The following is a 23,995-nucleotide window of genomic DNA, read 5'->3' on the forward strand; positions in this document are numbered from 1 at the left end:
ATAGCCCCAGCAGCACCTGGGCCTTGCTGCATCAGTTATGAAAGTAATACAATTGCAATAGCTCCAGCACCTAATTACTTGAGCCCCGGCACCTATTTCATTACAAATTAAGCACTGGATCCATGCTTCGGTGCCTTGCTGAAGTGAGGCCTAAAACAGCAACTGTTATTTCTAAAAACAATTTTGAAAGTTCAATTTAATTATATATTCTTAACAAACATTTAACTATCTAAGTTCCTGATCCCATTGACTTCAACAGAAGAAGGATCAGGCCATAAGATATAATACCTAATCAGTACAGCTTTCCTTAAACCAGTGGTTCTCAACTCTAGAAGGATGGCCAGCACATCCCTTGGCCAACGCCACTTTCTGCGGCCCCCATTGGCCTGGAGCGGCGAACCGCGGCCAATGGGAGCCGCGATCAGCCGAACCTGCAGACGCGGCAGGTAAACAAACCGGCCCGGTGCGCCAAGGGCTTTCCCTGAACAAGCGATAGACCAGAGTTGAGAACCACTGCCTTAAGTAAACAACTTTCCTTCAAGTTCCAAAAATTATTTCTTTTGCTTCTTTGTAAGACAAATTTCTGTCATTACAAGAAAAAAAATTCCAATCTGAACTAGTCAGAATCTTATCAACAATGACCCTTTTACTGAAAAAGTTTCATACCAAAAGTTATCGGTTTCAGCTTCAGAAAGAAAACTCGAAAGATTATTGGATCCAAAAAAACTTATTGAATTTGTTAAATAAATCAAGAGACAGAACATGATTAAAATAGAAATGATATTTTAAGAGATTTTTTTCCCCTCAAAGCTTCTATATTTTATGTCACTTTTCCAGATACTATGTGCTGCCTTTGAAGTAACAGAACGTCTGCACAAAATCCAAATACATAGCAGGTGAAAACATGCCACTGTATAATTTCTCTATATCTATTAAGACATGCTGCCAAAGAGAGATAATTTAAGATCACCGTAGATTGAATGAACTTCTAATCTTTCAAGATCTACTACTTGGAAAATTCCACATTAAAATGCTACCTATAACTTCCATGTCTAGTGGTTTGTTCTGAAACTACACACACAAAAAGTTGCATTAAAGTGGTCAAACGAGCCAGCTAAAATCATTTCTGATACCCATAAGCTATCTGCTACAGAAAAGTACGCTTGAAAAGAGGATGCATGTTTATTGAGTAGTGAATGTGTGAGGTTACTGACAAATAGTTTGAGCTTCTCTCAATTTAAGACAGGCAATGTGTCCATATCAATATGGGAGGACAAGGATTACAGTGATATGATCAGTAGTGGCAAGAACCCATCTGGAGGTTCTAATTCATATCTGAATATAGGCAAATCCTATAGAAATGAGTTTCTAGGGAGGGATTTAAATGAAAAGTTGGGGAATCGATTAAAAATCTGTATGATTCAAGCCACTGGATAAATGCAAAGGATTATTATTCGCAAAAAGAAAAGGAGTACTTGTGGCACCTTAGAGATTAACAAATTTATTGGAGCATAAGCTTTCGTGAGCTACAGCTCACTTCATCGGATGCATGTAGTAGAAAATACAATGGGGAGATTTTATATACACAGAGAACATGAAACAATGGGTGTTACCATACACACGGTAACGAGAGTGATCAGGTAAGGTGAGCTATTACCAGCAGGAGAGAAAAAAAACCTTTTGTAGTGATAATCAAGGTGGGCCATTTCCAGCAGTTGACAAGAATGTGTGAGGAACAGTGGGGAGTGGGCAGGGAATAAACATGAGGAAATAGTTTAACTTTGTGTAATGACACAATCCACTCCCAGTCTTTATTCAAGCCTAATTTAATTGTGTCCAGTTTGCAAATTAATTCCAATTCAGCAGTCTCTCGTTGGAGTCTGTTTTTGAAGTTTTTTTTGTTGAAGAATTGCAACTTTTAGGTCTGCAATCGAGTGACCAAAGAGATTGAAGTGTTCTCCGACTGGTTTTTGAATGTTATAATTCTTGACATCTTATTTGTGTCCATTTATTCTTTTACGTAGAGACTGTCCAGTTTGGCCAATGTACATGGCAGAGGGCATTGCTGGTACATAATGGCATATATCACATTGGTAGATGTGCAGGTGAACGAACCTCTGATAGTGTGGCTGATGTGATTAGGCCCTATGATGGTGTCCCCTGAATAGATATGTGGACACAGTTGGCAACAGGTTTGTTGCAAGGATAGGTTCCTGGGTTAGTGTTTTTGTTGTGTGATGTGTAGTTGCTGGTGAGTATTTGCTTCAGGTTGGGGGGGCTGTCTGTAAGCAAGGACTGGCCTGTCTCCCAAGATCTGTGAGAGTGATGGGTCGTCCTTCAGGATAGGTTGTAGATCCTTGATGATGCGTTGGAGAGGTTTTAGTTGGGGGCTGAAGGTGATGGCTAGTGGCATTCTCTTATTTTCTTTGTTGGGCCTGTCCTGTAGTAGGTAACTTCTGGGTACTCTTCTGGCTCTGTCAATCTGTTTCTTCACTTCAGCAGGTGGGTTTTGTAGTTGTAAGAACGCTTGATAGAGATCTTGTAGGTGTTTGTCTCTGTCTGAGGGGTTGGAGCAAATGCTGTTGTATCGTAGAGCTTGGCTGTAGAGAATGGATCGTGTGGTGTGGTCTGGATGAAGCTGGAGGCATGTAGGTAAGCATAGCGGTCAGTAGGTTTCTGGTATAGGGTGGTGTTCATGTGACCATCGCTTATTAGCACCATAATGTCCAGGAATTGGATCTCTTGTGTGGACTGGTCCAGGCTGAGGTTGATGGTGGGATGGAAATTGTTGAAATCATGGTGGAATTCCTCAAGGGCTTCTTTTCCATGGATCCAGATGATGAAGATGTCATCAATGTAGCGCAAGTAGAGTAGGGGCATTAGGGGACGAGAGCTGAGGAAGTGTTGTTCTTCGTCAGCCATAAAAATGTTGGCATACTGTGGGGCCATGCGGGTACCCATAGCAGTTTCGCTGATTTGAAGGTATACATTGTCCCCAAATGTGAAATAGTTATGGGTGAGGACAAAGACACAAAGTTCAGCCACCAGGTTTGCCGTGACATTATCGGGGATACTGTTCCTGACGGCTTGTAGTCCATCTTTATGTGGAATGTTTGTGTAGAGGGCTTCTACATCCATACTGGCTAGGATGGTGTTTTCAGGAACATCACCGATGAATTGTAGTTTCCTCAGGAAGTCAGTGGTGTCTCGAAGATAGCTGGGAGTGCTGGCAGCGTAGGGCCTGAGGAGGGAGTCTACATAGCCAGACAATCCTGCTGTCAGGTGCCAATGCCTGAGATGATGGGGCGTCCAGGATTTCCAGGTTTATGGATTTTAGGTAGCAGATAGAATACCCCTGGTCGGAGTTCTAGGGGTGTGTCTGTGCGGATTTGTTCTTGTGCTTTTTCAGGGAGTTTCTTGAGCAGATGGTAGTTTCTTTTGGTAACCCGCAGTGGGATCAGAGGGTAATGGCTTGTAGAATGTGGTGTTGGAGAGCTGCCTAGCAGCCTCTTGTTCATATTCTGACCTATTCATGATGACGACAGCACCTCCTTTGTCAGCCTTTTTTATTATGATGTCAGAGTTGTTTCTGAGGCTGTGGATAGCATTGTGTTCTTCACAGCTGAGGTTATGGGGCAAGTGACACTGCTTTTCCACAATTTCAGCCCATGCACGTTGGCGGAAGCACTCTATGTAGAAGTCCAATCTGTTGTTTCGACCTTCAGGAGGAGTCCACCCAGAATCCTTCTTTCTGTAGTGTTGGTAGAAAGGTCTCTGTGAGTTAGTATGTTGTTCAGAGGTGTATTGGAAATATTCCTTGAGTCGAGATGTCGAAAATAGGTTTCTAGGTCACCACAGAACTGTATCATGTTCATGGGGGTGGAGGGGCAGAAGGAGAGGCCCCGAGATAGGACAGATTCTTCTGCTGGACTAAGAATATAGCTGGATAGATTAACAATATTGCTGGGTGGGTTAAGGGAACCACTGTTGTGGCCCCTTGTGGTATGTAGTAGTTTAGATAGTTTACTGTCCTTTTTCTTTTGTAGAGAAGCAAAGTGTGTGTTGTAAATGGCTTGTCTGGTTTTTGTAAAGCCCAGCCATGAGGAAGTATGTGTGGAAGGTTGTTTTTTTATGAGAGTATCCAGTTTGGAGAGCTCATTCTTAATCTTTCCCTGTTTGCTGTAAAGGATGTTGATCAGGTAGTTCCGCAGTTTCTTTGAGAGTGTGTGGCACAAGCTTACAGCATAGTCTGTGTGGTATGTAAATTGTAATGGATTTTTTACCTTCAGTCCTTTTGGTATGAGGTCCATCTGTTTGCATTTGGAAAGGAAGATGATGTCTCTCTGTATCTGTACGAGTTTTTTCATGAAGTTGATAATTATTATTATTAATTATTATATTATTTTATTACTGATAAAGTCTAAATAAAATATATGGAAAAGGCTTTAATCATTCAAAATCTTCACGTTCCAAAGATCAGTAGTGGCAAGACTAGGACTTTGAGAATGAGTTCTATGCACGGGGTTCCCATGGTAATAGACCCAGAATGGGAGAAGGTAAGAAAGGGGTATCAAGTAGGGTTGCCAAGTTTCTATTTGCAGAAAACCAAAACACCCTTGCCCCACCCCATGCCCTGCCCCTTCTCCGAGGCCTTGCCCCTTCTCTGAGGCCCTGCCCCCTGCTCACTCCATCCCCCCTCCCTCCATTCCTCACTCTCCCCAACCCTTGCTCACTCGCTCATTTTCATGAGGCTGGGGCAGGGGATTGAGATGCGAGAAGGGGTGCCGGCTCCAGCTGCGAGTGCGGGCTCTGAGGTGGGGCCATCTTCTGACTTCATCTTTTTTTTCTTTGAAACTTCAGCAGAGGCTCTCAAGATCCACTTGCACATTGAAACACATTGGCAGAAAGGAAGGCCTGAAGTGCATGCACAATGGTGCGTTTTTATGTGCAATTACTGCAGCTGCATGTGTAAATCAGGTGACAACATGCATAAACTGCTTACTGAGGCACCAAACTAGTCATTTGCTCTTTCAGTCCCATAGGTTACTCACAAAGTTGCATTGCTCTGTCTGGAAGCTCAGCACTTAATGTGAGTGGGATACCTGCTACTCTCCGTTACCGGTGGCGCTGTCAGCCACTCATAATATAAAGTCAGGTGCAAAACAAGCTTAGATTCCAATTCAGCAAAAACCCTTGTATACGCGCTTAACTCTACACATGTGTACAGTCCTAATGACATTAATGGGACTTCTCAAGTTCACAGCGTTAAGTATGTGCGGGTATACACAACTGGGGCCTTATTGACCATACGTTGCTTCAGTATCTTATACTTTAAATGTGTCGCATACATCTCCTTGCCCTTTCTCCCTTAATAGAAAACTAAACCAAATGTTTTGTTCACTTGTTGCTGAAAACAAACTATTATGTAACAAAAATGTGGTATAAACCAAATGAGCATTTTGCCTGTGTACAAAGAAAAGTTTAACAAGTGTTTTCTTTTAACTTAGTTCAGAAACTAGTTTCTTTTAAACCTGGTTTTAAACACTAATTTATCTTTCAATAGGAATAAAAACTGTGGGAGCCTAGTATGCAATCTGCATAATAGCAGGAATAAAACTAATTTCAATCACGAATGCTGGTGTTAGATGTCTATTTTCCAGCTATCAAGATGAGACTCCAACAGTGTGCTTAGATTTATGTAACATAATATATACAATTCATACAATGTAATTGAGAAGAAAAATATACTATGTACTATTGAGGACCTAAACCTGGCTAATTTGTCAATCTAACTGCATTTGTTCTTGTAATCTTTTCAGCGATTTGTTATTATTTGTTGAGTGATGACTATTGTGCTTAGCATTGTACATTATGCAAAAAGACAACAGGATACCTACCCTGCTCATACAAAATAATGGCCCAATCCTACAAATACTGACTACAGAGAGTAGTAGAAACTCCTTACCAGCAGACACATGATCTAATTTTATTTGTTACCTATAGAATGTGAGAGAGGGAAGAAAGTATGAAGATTTTCTACACATACAGTAACCTACCCAGATAAGGGCCCAATCCTGAAAAATGATGAGCACCTTTTGGGAGGTGCTGAGTGCCCTCAATAACCAACAAGAATTGAAGCCCTAATTCAGCAAAGCATTTAAGTACATATTAAGTACCAAGCACATCCTACTCTCATTGATTTGAATGGGTGTTAGGCACATGATTGCCTGTAAGCGTGTGCGTAAGTGCTTTGCTGAATTAGGGCCTCCAGCACCACCCAGGAATCAGTCTAAGATCAGACCCTAAAATGAGCAATTATTTTAAATTAGTCAATTTATGATCCCATGCATTTTGGTTACTGTTGCCAAATCCTGTGATATTGATATAAATTAAACTTCTGGTTTCTTCAGGGATGGAATCAAGATTATTTCCATCATTCTTTGTTAACATCTCAGCAAGACCTAAGAGCCACCACAGTTATCCAAAGGAGTAACTACCATTGCTGGAAATTAGTATTTGCTAAATCCCAAGCCACAAATTTTGCATCTGAAACTACAGTACAAAAAAGCCAACCCCAGGCAAGCTGAACCAGGTTTCTTACCACATTTGCTTACCCAGAAATGATGAATTCTAAAACCCAAGTTCCATCTGCCAAAACCACAAGAAGAGATCATTCTTCCCATTAAAATTCAAGTACCCACTTGTGTTTACATTTACAAGACTTAATATGCTTTCAACGTTCATGTCATTTTAATACTAGCCACTGATGCTAGACCAATACAGAGATCCACAAGTAGAAGCAGCTGCCACACAAATTGCTTTGGGTTTAAAGCCCCTTTCAGGTAATGGTGTAGATAATGAAGTCAGTGATTGTAAATAACAGCTCCTTACTCCTGCAAAGAACTACAGCACAATAATGTCTTTTTTTATTTCATTGTTTGCATTCAGTGTTTGTAAAATGTGCCTCACTGACAGTACTAGAGATTCCAATCCTTTGTTCACTGAACAGGAATGGTATCCCACCAGTAGTGTAAGGTTCCCCATACGTCTTGGCCAATGAGCCTTCTCCATGTTCCGGAAGAAACACTTCCAGAGGTGAAAGGGTAGTTCAATATCCAGGCCCATTCAACCCTTGGTCTTTCTGTTGAGACAGTTGACAATTGTGCCATTTAGTGACTGTTATAACTATGTAATTTTTTCATATAGTCACTTTTCCATTGGAAACTGGACTGAGACCAAACTCAATGTACATAATAATTCTTACATATTGACTATTTGTTCACAGAACAGCAAAGCTATTCATATGAGTAAGGATTTGTGGGACTGAGCCCACAGGCAGGAGATAAAACAAATCCTTTTATGAGGGCTCAAATCTGGAGGGACAGGGAGAATGGCAGCATTGTCAACACTGACAGAAAGCGGGGGGAGGAGGAGGTTTGGCAGGAAAAATCAGGGGTTCCATTTTGACCCTGTTAATTTTAAGATGACAGTGAGATATTCAGGAGGAGATGTCAGTGAGACATGTTGAGATGTAGGACTGGACAGAAAGCAGGAGCGGAGACTAGAGGTACAGCTATGAGTCATGGTAATTAAAGCCATGTGGGTGAATGAGATCCGATGGAGAACAGGAAGGGATGAATGACAGGGCTCAGTACGACCCATACAGAGAGTCAAAGTAAAGGAAGTCCTTCTAGAAAGGATGCTGGAGGAGCCACCTAATAGTTAGGAGGACTCGGAGAACAGAAGAGGGCAAGGACATGAAAGCAGAGGGAGAACAAGATTTCAAGAAGTGTGTGATCGTCATGATGCATGTATTCAAAAATGTCTTTCTGTATATTTTACATGAGAACAATCTCATATCTGCCAACATACATATTTAATGCAAGTGCCAGCAGACAGATTTATGCAACCATGAGAAAACGAACAGTAATGAAATATTAGAACAGTTAATGAGATTTTATAATTAAAGTCTTATTGCTTTTAGAAAAAATAAAACCAGCTCCACCTTCAAAGATAGTATTTGTGTAAGAGAGGGTATATTTACATTGATTTATAACTGGTAATTCAGTGCAGCATCTGATGTTTATAGTCTTAGTGTGGAATCCATGAAGTCACTTGGATGCCTAAACCCATATTTAGATGCCTAAGTCCCACACTGAGATGCACAAAATTCCCACTGAACCCTGTAAGCGCCTAAACTCACTTGACACTTAAGTTTTTCAAAATAAAAGTTCCCTGGGTGACTGAGTTTCTGCCTCTGGGCATGTGCACTGCTGCCTCGCTTTAAGCATCTGGGTGCCTATCTCTCATCTAGGCCTAGGAGTGATTCACAAACCAGGCGAAGGAAGACAGGCGTTCAACCACCTAACTTGCCCACGGAGCTTATCAGCTGGACATGCTTAGAAGGCACTGTCCAGACTGGACTCCATTCAAAATCCAGCCAGAGGAGCTGGTGCCACCACCCACCTTATAACTTTTAGCCCAGTGGTTCACAGGAGCTGGCTTCCTCTGGGTCCCAGGGGTGCTCAATTCCCAGTTCCACCCCAGGCCCTGTCCACACTGACCCCTTCTCCCAAGCCCCCACCCCACCTCTTCCCACTCTGCCCCACCACTTCCTGTCCTCAGTCCACCCCAGGCCCACCCCTACTCCACCCCTTCTCCCAAGCCCCCACCCCCACTACACCCTGTCTCTTCCCACCCAGTTCTGCCCCCTCCCCCAAGCACGCCCCGGCCCCACTCCTACCCCTCCCCCCCAGTGCCTCCTGCACTCCGCAGAACAGCTGATTGTGGTGGGTGAGAGGTGCTGGGAGGGAGGGGGAGGAGTTGAGTGGTGGGGCCGCTGGTGGATAGGAGGTGCTGGGGAGGAGGGAAGGAGCTGGTTGCCAGTGGGTGCTAAGCACCCACTAATGTTTTTAGTGGGTGCTTAGGGCTGGAACACCCACAGAGTTGGTGCCTATGTAGTGGTAAGAGTATTCATCTGGGATGTCGGAGACCCCAGTTTCAATTCTCCCCTCCCGCACAGAGCGGGAGAAAGGATTGGAAGTGGGGCCTTCCACCTCTCAGGAGAGTGCTCTGACCACTGAGCTATTCTGATATGGGTCTCCATCAGTCTTATCTGTTGAAGCTGTTGCACTGTGGATAAATAAATAATGAAAGAAGGATTGGAGCAGAGGCATCTGACCCAGGGTCTCCCGCTCTCCAGCTGGGTGCCCTACCCACTGAACTACAGGATCTCTCTCTCTCTCTTTGGCTCAATCACTCTTCATTTATTTATCTGGTGGAACAGCTTCAAAAGGAGAGACTGAAGGAGCTCCACAGCACAATATCCCATAGTTCAACATTTAGTCTGACAGGTGGGAGACTTCATTTCCAATCCTTTCTCCCCATCCTGGATCTCCCACTCCCGGGTAAGCGTTCTAACAACTTGGCTAAGAGTTATAAGGTGGGTGACACCATCACCAGCCATTTTGCGTGGAGCAGGACAGGTGCCTAACTCATGTCCAAAAGAAATTATGTAGGCACCTAAGCCAGGAGAGGGGTTTCTGTTCATGGATCATTAGCAGAGCTAGGCGCCTATCTCTGAGAAAGGAGCAGGACTTATCTCAAGTGCTTATATACGAATGCACAAAGCCTTGGAAACAAGCAGGGAGAACTGGAGGTCCTGCTGATGTCAAGGAATTATGACGTCATTGGAATAACAGAGACTTGGTGGGATAACTCACATGACTGGAGTACTGTCATGGATGGTTATAAACTGTTCAGGAAGGACAGGCAGGGCACAAAAGGTGGGGGAGCAGCACTGTATGTAAGGGAGCAGTATGACTGCTCAGAGCTCCGGTACGAAACTGCAGAAAAACCTGAGTGTCTCTGGATTAAGTTTAGAAGTGTGAGTAACAGGAGTGATGTAGTGGTGGGAGTCTGCTATAGACCACCGGACCAGGGGGATGAGGTAGATGAGGCTTTCTTCCGGCAGCTCGCGGAAGCTACTAGATCGCATGCCCTGGTTCTCATGGGTGACTTTAATTTTCCTGATATCTGCTGGGAGAGCAATACAGCGGTGCATATACAATCCAGGAAGCTTTTGGAAAGCGTAGGGGACAATTTCCTGGTGCAAGTGCTAGAGGAGCCAACTAGGGGGGGAGCTTTTCTTGACCTGCTGCTCACAAACCGAGAAGAATTAGTAGGGGAAGCAAAAGTGGATGGGAATCTGGGAGGCAGTGACCATGAGTTGGTTGAGTTCAGGATCCTGACACAGGGAAGAAAGGTAAGCAGCAGGATACGGACCCTGGACTTCAGGAAAGCAGACTTCGACTCCCTCAGGGAACGGATGGGTAGGATCCCCTGGGGGACTAACATGAAGGGGAAAGGAGTCCAGGAGAGCTGGCTGTATTTCAAGGAATCCCTGTTGAGGTTACAGGGACAAACCATCCCGATGTGTCGAAAGAATAGTAAATATGGCAGGCGACTAGCTTGGCTTAACGGTGAAATCCTAGCGGATCTTAAGCATAAAAAACAAGCTTACAAGAAGTGGAAGGTTAGACATATGACCAGGAAAGAGTATAAAAATATTGCTCGGGCATGTAGGAATGAAATTAGGAGGGCCAAATCGAACCTGGAGCTGCAGCTAGCGAGAGATATTAAGAGTAACAAGCAGGGTTTCTTCAGGTATGTTGGCAACAAGAAGAAAGCCAAGGAAAGTGTGGGCCCCTTAATAAATGAGGGAGGCAACCTAGTGACAGAGGATGTGGAAAAAGCTAATGTACTCAATGCTTTTTTTGCCTCTGTCTTCACGAACAAGGTCAGCTCCCAGACTGCTGCGCTGGGCATCACAACATGGGGAAGAGATGGCCAGCCCTCTGTGGAGAAAGAGGTGGTTAGGGACTATTTAGAAAAGCTGGATGTGCACAAGTCCATGGGGCCGGACGAGTTGCATCCGAGAGTGCTAAAGGAATTGGCGGCTGTGATTGCAGAGCCATTGGCCATTATCTTTGAAAATTCATGGCGAACGGGGGAAGTCCCGGATGACTGGAAAAAGGCTAATGTAGTGCCAATCTTTAAAAAAGGGAAGAAGGAGCATCCTGGGAACTACAGGCCAGTCAGCCTCACTTCAGTCCCTGGAAAAATCATGGAGCAGGTCCTCAAAGAATCAATCCTGAAGCACTTACATGAGAGGAAAGTGATCAGGAACAGTCAGCATGGATTCACCAAGGGAAGGTCATGCCTGACTAATCTAATCGCCTTCTATGATGAGATTACTGGTTCTGTGGATGAAGGAAAAGCAGTGGATGTATTGTATCTTGACTTTAGCAAAGCTTTTGACACGGTCTCCCACAGTATTCTTGTCAGCAAGTTAAAGAAGTATAGGCTGGATGAATGCACTATAAGGTGGGTAGAAAGTTGGCTAGATTGTCGGGCTCAACGAGTAGTGATCAATGGCTCCATGTCTAGTTGGCAGCCGGTGTCAAGTGGAGTGCCCCAGGGGTCGGTCCTGGGGCCGGTTTTGTTCAATATCTTCATAAATGATCTGGAGGATGGTGTGGATTGCACTCTCAGCAAATTTGCGGATGATACTAAACTGGGAGGAGTGGTAGATACGCTGGAGGGCAGGGATAGGATACAGAGGGACCTAGACAAACTGGAGGATTGGGCCAAAAGAAATCTGATGAGGTTCAATAAGGATAAGTGCAGGGTCCTGCACTTAGGACGGAAGAACCCAATGCACCGCTACAGACTAGGGACCGAATGGCTAGGCAGCAGTTCTGCGGAAAAGGACCTAGGGGTGACAGTGGACGAGAAGCTGGATATGAGTCAGCAGTGTGCCCTTGTTGCCAAGAAGGCCAATGACATTTTAGGATGTATAAGTAGGGGCACAGCGAGCAGATCGAGGGACGTGATTGTCCCCCTCTATTCGACATTGGTGAGGCCTCATCTGCAGTACTGTGTCCAGTTTTGGGCCCCACACTACAAGAACGATGTGGATAAATTGGAAAGAGTCCAGCGAAGGGCAACAAAAATGATTAGGGGTCTGGAACACATGACTTATGAGGAGAGGCTGAGGGAACTGGGATTGTTTAGTCTGCAGAAGAGAAGAATGAGGGGGGATTTGATAGCTGCTTTCAACTACCTGAGAGGTGGTTCCAGAGAGAATGGTTCTAGACTATTCTCAGTGGTGGAAGAGGACAGGACAAGGAGTAATGGTCTCAAGTTGCAGTGGGGGAGGTTTAGGTTGGATATTAGGAAAAACTTTTTCACTAGGATGGTGGTGAAACACTGGAATGCGTTGCCTAGGGAGGTGGTGGAATCTCCTTCCTTAGAAGTTTTTAAGGTCAGGCTTGACAAAGCCCTGGCTGGGATGATTTAATTGGGGATGGGTCCTGCTTTTGAGCCGGGAGTTGGACTACATGACCTACTGAGGTCCCTTCCAACCCTGATATTCAATGATTCTATGATACCTTTGTCTCTCATGGGCTAGCATAGGCAGGGAGCCATCTAGTATGGTAGCTTTTGTGGACCATGTTCTTAGCTGCCTATCTATCCCCATTCATTGTAGGGGGAGCCTAGGTGCCTAAGTCAGCTTTGTGGATCACTATGCTGTTCCTTTGACTTTCTAGGCACCTAAAAGCTAGGTGCTTATAACACTCAACGTTGCAATGTCTAAGTCTCTTCGGGGATTCTATCCTTATGAAGTAATAAATGGACCGTTCATTATCAGATAGTATCTTTAGATAGTCAGATTTCAGAGTAACAGCCGTGTTAGTCTGTATTCGCAAAAAGAAAAGGAGTACTTGTGGCACCTTAGAGACTAACCAATTTATTTGAGCATGAGCTTTCGTGAGCTACAGCTCACTTCATCGGATGCATACTGTGGAAACTGCAGAAGACATTATATACACAGAGACCATGAAACAATACCTCCTCCCACCCCACTCTCCTGCTGGTAATAGCTTATCTAAAGTGATCATCAAGTTGGGCCATTTCCAGCACAAATCCAGGTTTTCTCACCCTCCGCCCCCCTTCCCCCCCCCGCCCCCCCCCCACACAAACTCACTCTCCTGCTGGTAATAGCCCATCCAAAGTGACCACTCTCTTTAAAATGTGTATGATAATCAAGGTGGGCCATTTCCAGCACAAATACAGGTTTTCTCACCCTCCCACCCACCTCCAAAAACCACACACACAAACTCACTCTCCTGCTGGTAATAGCTTATCCGAAGTGACCACTCTCCTCACAATGTGTATGAAAATCAAGGTGAGCCATTTCCAGCACAAATACAGGTTTTCTCACCCTCCGCCCCCCCCCACACACACACACAAACTCACTCTCCTGCTGGTAATAGCCCATCCAAAGTGACCACTCTCTTTAAAATGTGTATGATAATCAAGGTGGGCCATTTCCAGCACAAATACAGGTTTTCTCACCCTCCCAACCCCCTCCAAAAACCACACACACAAACTCACTCTCCTGCTGGTAATAGCTTATCCAAAGTGACCACTCTCCTCACAATGTGTATGAAAATCAAGGTGAGCCATTTCCAGCACAAATCCAGGTTTTCTTACCCCCCCCACCCCCATACACGGGGGTGAGAAAACCTGGATTTGTGCTGGAAATGGCCCACCTTGATTATCATGCACATTGTAGGGAGAGTGGTCATTTTGGATAAGCTATTACCAGCAGGAGAGTGAGTTTTTGTGTGTGTGTTTTTTTGAAAAAAAAAAAGGGGGGGGTGGGGGGTGGGAGGGGTGAGAAAACCTATATTTGTGCTGGAAATGGCCCACCTTGATTATCATACACATTTTAAAGAGAGTGGTCACTTTGGATGGGCTATTACCAGCAGGAGAGTGAGTTTGTGGGGGGGGGGAGGGGCGGAGGGTGAGAAAACCTGGATTTGTGCTGGAAATGGCCCAACTTGATGATCACTTTAGATAAGCTATTACCAGCAGGAGAGTGGGGTGGGAGGAGGTATTGTTTCATGGTCTCTGTGTATATAATGTCTTCTGCAGTTTCCACAGTATGCATCCGATGAAGTGAGCTGTAGCTCACGAAAGCTCATGCTCAAATAAATTGGTTAGTCTCTAAGGTGCCACAAGTACTCCTTTTCTTTTTAGATAGTCAGTCTGTTTATTTATATTATAATGCTAAGTTGAACTAGAGCTCATGACTGGTAATGCTATTACTGTAGTACAATCAAATATTGTGATGTGATCCCAGCAGAATGTTCAAGCTAAGTACAGAAGAATCTCAAAGACAGGAACACCAGAGTTACAGACTTACCAGTCAACCGGACACCCTGTGGAACTGGAAGTAATCTATCAGCCAGCAGCGCAGACAAAAAAACCCTGCAAATACTGTACAGTACTGCCTGGGGGATTTAGCCCTGGGGCTCAAGGCTTCAGCCACAGGAGAATTGGGACTGCACCCGGAGTGTGGGGGAGAGATCAGTACTCGGGGCGGAGGTGGGGGGAGGCGGCGGGGGGATTCTGACCATCAGGAGCACCAGGGCTCAGAGCTTTAGATGGGGGGAGCGCTAGGGCTTTAGGCTTCAGTCCCACGGCTCCACTCCCAGCTTCAGCACTCCGGGGGACACGGGTGTGCCAGGGCTCAAGCGCTGGTTTCAGCCCCAGCAATCCCGCACCCGTAGCTAAAGCCTGAGCCCCGGCACCCCTACCCCCCCACCCTCCACCGCTAGGCTGAAACTGGGAGTGAAGCAGCAGGGCTGAAGCCCCTGTACCCCCGCCCAGGTCTAAAGCCCTGAGCCCTGGTGCTCCCATGGAGCAGAAGCCCTGAGCCCCCCACCCAGTGCCCTGGCGTCCCAGTGTCAGAAGCCCCGACTCCCACCACCCTGTGGCTGCAGCCCTAACTCCCTTCTCCCCCTTTGGCTAAAGTCCATAACTCTTGTTCAGAGTTACAGAACATTTCAGAGTTATGGACAACCTCCATTCCCGAGGTGTTCATAACGCTGGGGTGCTACTATAAGTCAGGATAGATGAGTCTTTGGATGGGAGACATTCAAGTAACACCTGAGTGCTATAAGAAATTATGTTGGTGATTCAGAAGGTGGGACTCTTCCTTCTACATAATAAATATATGTCTGAAAGTGATATTAGGATTTGCAGGATTGACTGCTTCGTGCATGGTGAATGAACGGTGCTATCTTTTGGAAAGGACAATAAAGCAGCGGTCCTAACCATGTGTCATGCTTAAAGATCTGTGGCACTTTTTGCAAAAGTAGTAGAATTAGCACCCATGTCCCCACACAAAGAAACCTGTAGAGATGAGGAAAACTCCAAAATCACTTCAGCACTTGGAAAAGATTTTCTCCCAAAGAATGGGTAACAAGCCTGCCCCCAAACTGCCAGGATCCCTTAGACCAGTGGTTCTCAACCTATTTACAATTATGGACCGCATATGCAGCTTTCTGTATGTTATGTGGGTTGCATCCACACAATATGTATACTACCTGTATATCTACCAAAAAAAAAAAAAAAAGATTTTGTATTTGTTACATGACAGCAGTACGATTCAAATCGATGTAGTACCTTTCATTTCAACACCCCCAGTAAGGGACTGCCCCCACAACTAGAGAATGCTCCCATCACCCAACTCCCCCTGGGACTATCCCCCCCAGCATTCAGACCTCCACAAACACTGGGCTGGCACACCGGCCTGCCCTGCAGAGACAGGGTGACCTGTCCAGGGCAGAATAGCCTCCCTCCCCGCTCCAGGAACTAACCTCTCTAGCATCCAGTCCCCCAGCCAGGGTCTGCCCCCAGTGCACCCAGCCCACCACCTAGCAACTGCCACCAGGAACTCCCAGCACCCCCCCAAGGAATGCCCCCCAGCACTCAACCCCCCCATCCAGCGACTGCCCCCAGTCACCAGTTCCCCCACGTAGAATCTAACCCCCACACACCAGCTGTACTCCCCTCCCCATGGCCCTAGCCTCCTTCCCATACCCCAGCACCCTTCTCCCTGTGTGCCCTGCAGCCCTAGCACCCTGCACCTTCCCTCCCTGCACCTGCTGATCTCCTACCTTGGCTACAGCCCACCCACCGCTGCAGTCCTAGTACCGGGAAGCCTGCTTCAGCCAGGGTCACTGGACCCAAGACACTGTGAATGTGCTAAGCACCCTGGCCTCCTGGTGATGCTGCTGAGCCCAATCCTGCCAGGTGATGGGGGCGGGGGCTTATTCCGCTGGGCCCAATCCTGCATGGGAGCGGATGCTGGGCCTGATCCTGCACTGCCCCATTTATGCACCCCCATCCAAGACAGATGCTCCTCCTGCCATGCCCTGATTACGGTCCTGAGGATGTCACATGGCCACAGCTATGTGCTGACTGGGCCACAAGCAGGCCACAGATTGAGAATCACTGCCTTAGGGAAAGAGCCAAGTGTGGGAGGGTTGTGGGGTACCTCCATGCCAACCCTAGGGCCCCCAGTGTTCCTTCTCATACTCCCAGGCAACACAGCTCCTTTGGAAATGTACTCCCACAACTTACTCTGCAAGCTGATGCTCCCAGAACCAAGTTTCTCTTATGCAGTGAGAGGCAGGGGATGGGAAAGTTTGTATGATCTTTTCTGCCTAATTGCTGTGGTACTGCTGAGGCAGTGATATACAGCCCTGCTTCCAGGCCCCCAAAGTCCCCAATGAGGGTCCCAACTCCATGAGGATCCCAACTCCAGAGAGCCAGCCAAAGGGACAATGCTACACAGAAACCTCTACATGTGGGTCTGTGAGAAAGCAATGTAGCCCATTATGTCAATCTGAAAATCCCCCTGCACGTTCAAGAGAATATAATACTGTTCTTCAACTGCTGTCCTAATGTTATATATAGAACTCATCTGTGCTCTTCAAGAGCTGCTGCACACCACACCAGAGCTAGCTGCACTTCCATGGTGAGTGAATTGATTCCTGAATATCCCTTACTCATTTCACATAGGAGATTTTTGTGATGCTTAATTATTTAAAAATGCTTTAAAATCTTCACTTGCAAAGTGCTATAGATGTGACAAATTATTATTTTTTGTGAATTGAATCTTACAGTCATCGACCAGGCAAATCTCCAATGGGAGCTTCGCCTGGGAAAAAAGACTGCAAGACTGGACACTTGTTTTACACAGAGCTCTGTGTAAGCTCAAAAGCTTGTCTCTCTTACCAACAGAAGTTGGTCCATCCACATTGCCTTTCTAATACCCAGGGACCAACACAGCTACAACACTGCAATCTACTAATATAAAGTGTCAGATTTAAGAGAAGAGATTTTAAATCACAACATGTAACCAGACAGCTGATTAATAGTCTCAGCAGAGCCTTGCTAATTTGAGCACATAAAGGGTTAGTCACAGAGGACAGATTCAACCCACAAAAAGTGCCTAGTGTAAAAGCACTTCACACCATTTGCCAAGTTGTGAGTAATGTTTAAATATTTTAAAACCTTCATTATCGTCAGAACTTGTAAAAACCTCAAGTCTTCCAAAGATCATACCACTGGCTTAAGGTTCTTGGTTGGTTTGAGGGAGGTGTGAATACTAATTAACATTAAATTTAGCTGTAAAACTGGATAAAAGCAAGATCACAGTGTAAACCAAGAGCTGAATCTCAGTTGCTGAGCTTTTCTGCTTGTGGTTGTGTAATCTTGGGCAAGAGCTCTCTGTGCCTCAGTTTCCCTTTTTTAGAAAATAGGGACCATAATATTTTATAGAGGTGATGTGAGGTTAATTCAATAATATTTGTGAGGTGCTCATATACTAAAGGGATTCATACCATAGAAAGTAAATACATAACTACTGTATTGCAACACAGTTACTTGGAGAGATTTTGTCACCATTTTCATGGTGCTGTTGGTCTATTTACAGCCCATATAAGGTACAGATGTGATAATGGAAAAATAAAATCTAAAAAATGTTTTCCTGATCTGAAGGCAAGCAGGGACCTGATCCCTGTTGCTAGATGAGGGCACCATGTTTGCTGAAGCAATTAGTTTCACCAAGTACTTTAGGGCTATGCTCTCCGCTCATTGGAGAGGCCTGTTACACAGGAGGTTGCCATGCAGTGATTTTCTGGAAAGTACTCAAGAATAAAAAATCCAAGTCCAACATGCAAGATGAAAATTCTTCACTTTTATGAGAATTTATTTCCTGAGATGCCAAATGCTCCAGCAACACAGCACTAAAAAAACAAACAGTAAACTGCATTGTGCTCAATCTTTTTCTTGGAGATTCAGGTCCACCACAAATCATTTCTCCTCATATGTTCTATGCTGTTCTGACCTTTTACTTTGGGGAGATGACTGTGTCTGTGTACGTAGGCACACATGCACACAGAATTCACTCCTGAGACAATGAGGCCAGCTGAAATCCACAAGAACTCCACTGAAGACAATGGAGTTACTGCAAATATACACAGAGTAAGGGAAAGCAAAATTTGACCCATATGCATCTATGCACAAAGGAATCTCAGCAACATTTTTTGAATTGGTCTTCTAGATATTTCTCTAGCATTATCACTGAAAGATGAACTATAAATCAGCTTTTAACAGTGTTTCTCAACATTTTCCATACCATGGTTCTATGTTACAATAGAAAAGAGTTTCAGCCATCTAGCCATAAAGGAAGGCTAGATGGTTATGACACACTGACATCTGTCTGTTAACCTCAGGTTAAGAACCTATGGTTTAAAGAAAATATCATATTTTACTTAAAGAGAGAAAAATAGTATTTTTGACATAGCAGATGTCCACTCCATAGCTTCCATTTACCATAGAAGTTTATTTAAAGGATTATATGGAAGAAATTACATAGCACATTTTTTATTTAGTGCACAAAATCTTACTGCGTCTGGACATTTGAGCATTTACGTTACTGTCAATAAAGCACAGTAAAGAGACCAAGCATAACTAAGAGCAATGACAAATCTTTTTTAAAAAATAAATTTAGTTGTCAGACATCCTTTTCTCAGCAGCCACCATTATGCTGCTCTCCTGCACCTTCACCTCCTCTTTTCAGAACAGAAAATTTTGAGATACTTAGGACAATATTAGAGCAGCGACTGATGGGCGTTTGAAGAGTTTAATCTCTCTGGAAGCCAAATCTGAAGACACATCTGCTAAAATTAAGCAACCCAGGGAGTCAAGTGCAGATTAATGAACTTCAGGCAGACGTTCTGGATTCAAAGAGACAAAAAATGCAGAAACCAATTTTGAAAGAAACTGGTCCGCTTCAGTGATTAAAAGCAAGAGTGAGGCTGCAACAATGCGTACCAGCAACCTTAAAACAAGTTAGGAACAGCCACAGTGTAAGTAGACATGTTATCACGAGGGAGAGATTGCCTCAGGTAGCAGCATTACGCTGGTCTTATTTTTCAGGAGAATGGTGATTGATTGGAAAAATATAACTATAATACACCCAGCCAGAAAGAAAAGTATGACAGGATTTTTGCATTCAGGAGTCTGAAAACACAAGGGCTGCACTCACAATAACAAAATGTTACTTTCTGCATAGGCAGATTTTGAGATCCTGGAGGGATTTAGACTTTCAAAACCATCCCAGTCTCTCGTGAAATGGAACCACCAGTGAGTGGTTTTCTGTTTTAACCAGCTTTCAAACATTCTCATAGAACAGATGTATACGAAAAATGTCCTCTGAACAATGACATTAACATAGGAAGTGAGCGACTCCATGGAGAGTCTTAAAATGTATAATAGCAGGAACACAGCACTTGAAAAGCATTTAATATTATGTATAACTCTGCTTCCTCTAACTGTGGGTATTTGATGACCAATTCATAACTGAGCCACTGTTGTTCATTAATACATTTACATACATTAATATACTTATTCTTGGTCAATATGATGGGAGTGCGGTACAATTTGTGCACTTCATCAACGGGGAGATTTGCACTGCGTTAAAATAAAGGGTAAAGCAATTGTCCCCTAGCATGGTTAGACATATTCCCCTCTTCCTTTCAGTATTACAGCCCCCCAGTTCTACAACACTTTTAAACAAGTGACTAACTTTAAGCAGGTGAGTAATTCCATGGAAACTAATGGGTCTATTCACATGCTTAAAATTAGGCCTGTGCTTATGCACATTTCTGTATTTGGGGCCACAGCCCTTACCACGTCTTCTCCATTAATAACACTGTGCAAATGGCTTTTATTAGAATGTTTTATACACATCAGACTGATGTGGAGCAGGTATGTGAGTATCATGCAAAATACTAAGAGTGAACCTCAGATTCAAATTGATCCTGGGGTTGAAGGAGAGGAGTGGGACTAAGTCTATAAAGTGGGAAAAGAACCCACCGACCTATCTTTCCTACATACCCCCATGTCTACAAGCATTCCCCACTACCACAAGACCCAAGGCCATCAGCCTATCGGCTCTTGGGGTTCCTTATTTCCCACGCTCAGGAGCGTGCGGCCATCTCTGTCAAGTGTGCTGGAGTAGCAAGGAGAACAGAGCCTTCTACCCAGAAAACCTTTATCGACTGGGAAATAACCATATAAACCAGGTAGTCTCTGAAGAGTCTGATGGACAGAGAGCACACAGCCTGCATCCTTTCCCAAAAATACGAAGGGAGGGGTGCATCCAACATCTAAAAGAGATGGATCAAGCATCTGCCACCAGATTCTCCATAGACAGCAAAGGTTACATAGCAGGCCCAGTGCTTTTAGTAGAAGCAAGGAGCATCTGGGGGGTTAGAGCCTGGGGAGAGAAATAGGCAGGATGCTCCTTGGGACCTTTGGGGATTGGAGACCTTCAAACACAAAGAGGTTGGTAGACTGCAAACCAAAGGGTAGGGTTCAGTTTGCAAACTACATTATATCACATACAGAATGCTGCAGGGTGCCCACAGCTCTAGGGTTCAGGATTGTTGTGCTGCGTGTCAGAGAAAGGGAGAAACTGGAATCTAACTGCCTCACAAAGCCGCTGTTTGCCTAGTGAGAAAATCTATTTAAAACCTAACAACATTAAAATAAAGGAAAGAACAAAATTAAGAGATATTTCATACATTCACAAAAATAATTATTGCATTTATGCGTTGGAGTGAAAATATCCTGTCTGTACCTTAGAAGGTAAAGGAAGCTCACACATCAACATTAGCTGTATACTTACTTCTGAATATCACGTTACCATTGTGCAGCCTTAAACTGACGAATTATTAAACAATGTTATCAATAGCAGGCAAAGCAGACGTCCTAAACTTTCTATGAATAGGTCTTCATTGCAGAAGTTTCCAGAGCTCTTATTCAGGTGTTGCCCCTAACCTGGCTCCAGTCCACACACAAAACCCTCATATTAGCAGGAGTATTGTAAGCAAGACACAAGAAGTAATTCTTCCACTCTACTCTGCGCTGATTAGGCCTCAACTGGAGTATTGTGTCCAGTTCTGGGTGCCACATTTCAGGAAAGATGTGGACAAATTGGAGAAAGTCCAGAGAAGACCAACAAAAATGATTAAAAGTCTAGAAAACATGAAGTATGAGGGAAGATTGAAAAAATTGGGTTTGTTTAGTCTGGAGAAGAGAAGACTGGTACATAAAAGGTTGTTACAAGGAGGAGGGAGAAAAATTGTTCTGCTTAACCTCTGAGGATAGGACAAGCAATGGGCTTAAATTGCAGCAAGGGCGATTTCGGAAACTTCCTAACTGTCAGGGTGGTTACGCACTGCAATAAATTGCCCAAAGAGGTGGTGGAATCACCCTCATTGGGGATTTTTAAGAGCAGGTTGGATAAACACCTGTCAGGGATGGTCTATAATACTTAGTCCTGGACTAGATGACCTCCTGAGGTCCCTTCCACTTCTGTGATTCTATGATTTCTAACTTGGATATGGCTTTTCAGTGTGGCCGTTCACACCTAGACTAGGCTAATCCATATGCCAATCCCCAAATTAACTCTGCAGTGAAGACATGGCCTGTGACTAGGGCCCCACCAAATTCATGGCCCTGAAAACGCGTCATGGACCGTGAAATCTGGCTAAAGTAGGAGGGTTGCAGGATTGCCATCCTTACTTCTGCACTGCCTTCAGAGCTGGGCGGCTGGAGAGTGATCCTATGCAGCTTTAGATTAATTAATTGTGTTTAGATTCTAGTGGCACCAATTCATAGCAATCAATATATTGTCTGTGGCAAGAACCCACAGTCAACATTCCTGAGAAAGATAGTCACTTAAGTAAAGTTAAATCTGTAACAATCACAGAACATAAACCACAAAAGAATCACATGGCAGACCAAGATTCTTAATTCAAATATTTTCATCTTTCTACTGTAAGGCCTTTGTATTGATACAGAATATGGCCAAACCCTTTAACGCTCCACATAAAATGATCACGTACTCACCTGTCCAAGATCTAAAGTGACATTCACTTCATTATACTGTAAGCCTAAAGAGAGAGGAGGACTTTGCCACCAGCGTTCAGTTCCATCAATAGCATTGGTTATTGGGTGAGCTTTATTGGGATCAGCTGCATTGCAATAGTCACAAAACTGTCCCTGAAAGACAAGAAAACAAAAGATTTATGCTCAGTTTGATCTGACTTAGAATATAGACACATCTTTCCATTAAACTATAAATGATGAATCCTACTGCTAACTATGATATTTAGGTAGGGCTTTGACTGGGTGTGTGGTAAGATTTTGTTTTGCTTTTGTATGGTGTATTTCTGGTTCTAACCTCTTTCCAAAGAAACTACAGTAGAGCATGTTGATATTAATAATTTTACTGACATTTTAGTAAAATTATCAAAGGCCCACTTTTGCGATGACATCAAGATATGCACACAAGCCCCAATTCAGCAATGCATGTACGCATGTGCAAAGTCCATTTTTATTCAAGAAAGCACTTAGGCCCAGGGTATTTGTGTGCCTAACTCCTATTGAAATCAATGGGAGTTAGGCACCTAATGACCTTTGAGGCACCTTTGAGGATCCGGGCATTAACCCCTCATTTAATTTTAAGCACATACTCAAAACCTACACTTTTGCTGAAGTTGCCATCAGGTCTGTCATTATGTTTGTAATATTGTAATATTGTAATATTGTAATCCATTCACTGGAGCCAAAACTTTTAAAGGGTTTCAAACTATTTGCATACTGGATTCTGCATGTGGACTTCTGAGTTAGCAGGTAACAGGGTAATGCTACAGACATCCCCCGAATTTTAATAGCAGCAGATTCTGAAGAGTACAAGTTATGCCAGTGATACCACAGTCTACAGTATTTTGGGGTTCTCCATTTTCATAGTAGATGACAAGAGTAGACCAGAGATTTAGATTTGGTTTCTTTCATTTAAAACAGTCTTTATTAAAAAACAATAAACAACATGCCTAAACTGCTAAAAGGTGAAACAAAACACAGGAAGCAAAATATAACACTAACATACAAAACACACCAAGGAATAGCTGAGACACTTTTCCTCTCAGAATCTCCTCCCCTCCAAAAAAACCCATCTCTGATGGGAATTTTAACTTCCATCTTTCCCCCATTCATTCTTCTAAGAATTGAGAAAGAGGCCCTGTTTATAAAAAAACCAAGACTCCTTCCCATTTCCTAGCATGCTCCAGGAGCAGAGTAATCTGCATTTCAAAATAGTCAGTTCTCTACTGGGATTCAGTTTCACAGCCTGCATTATTACAAGGTTACTGGCCCTTCCACACCTCTCAAAATGAACAACTCCAACAATGTGTAAGTAGTCCTCTGTATACATGTTAGTTCTCTTTATCTATGCTCTATGGTACTTATATGGCCCTCAATGCCATAGTATCTAAGCACCTCACCATTTTTTAAATGTATTTAATCCTCACAACACCCTTGTGAGCAAGAGAAGTACAGTAAAAGCTGTTTTATCCAGCATGTTGGGGGAATGGGGGATGCCGGTAAGTTAAAAATGCCAGTTAACTAGGAGGGAGGGAGTTTGGGTGGAGGAGGGGGCTCAGGGCAGGGGGGTCGGAGGGGGTTTGGGGTATCAGATCTGGGAGGCGCTCACCTCAGGTAT

General features: G+C 44.1%; 1 protein-coding gene across 2 annotated transcripts in view; it reads right to left on the bottom strand.

Annotated features, from left to right (window-relative positions):
- The window catches only part of LAMA3 (laminin subunit alpha 3), a 190,227-nt gene that overhangs the window by 151,021 nt on the left and 15,211 nt on the right, over positions 1 to 23,995 (bottom strand). For both annotated transcript variants that reach the window (XM_073331377.1, XM_073331378.1), the window contains exon 2: positions 22,342 to 22,494. In XM_073331377.1, coding sequence (XP_073187478.1) covers positions 22,342 to 22,494 — 153 coding nt within the window. The remainder of the gene's footprint in view (positions 1 to 22,341; positions 22,495 to 23,995) is intronic.

The sequence above is a fragment of the Lepidochelys kempii genome, chromosome 2 (genome assembly GCF_965140265.1).
Source record: "Lepidochelys kempii isolate rLepKem1 chromosome 2, rLepKem1.hap2, whole genome shotgun sequence".
Lineage (NCBI taxonomy): Eukaryota > Metazoa > Chordata > Testudines > Cheloniidae > Lepidochelys > Lepidochelys kempii.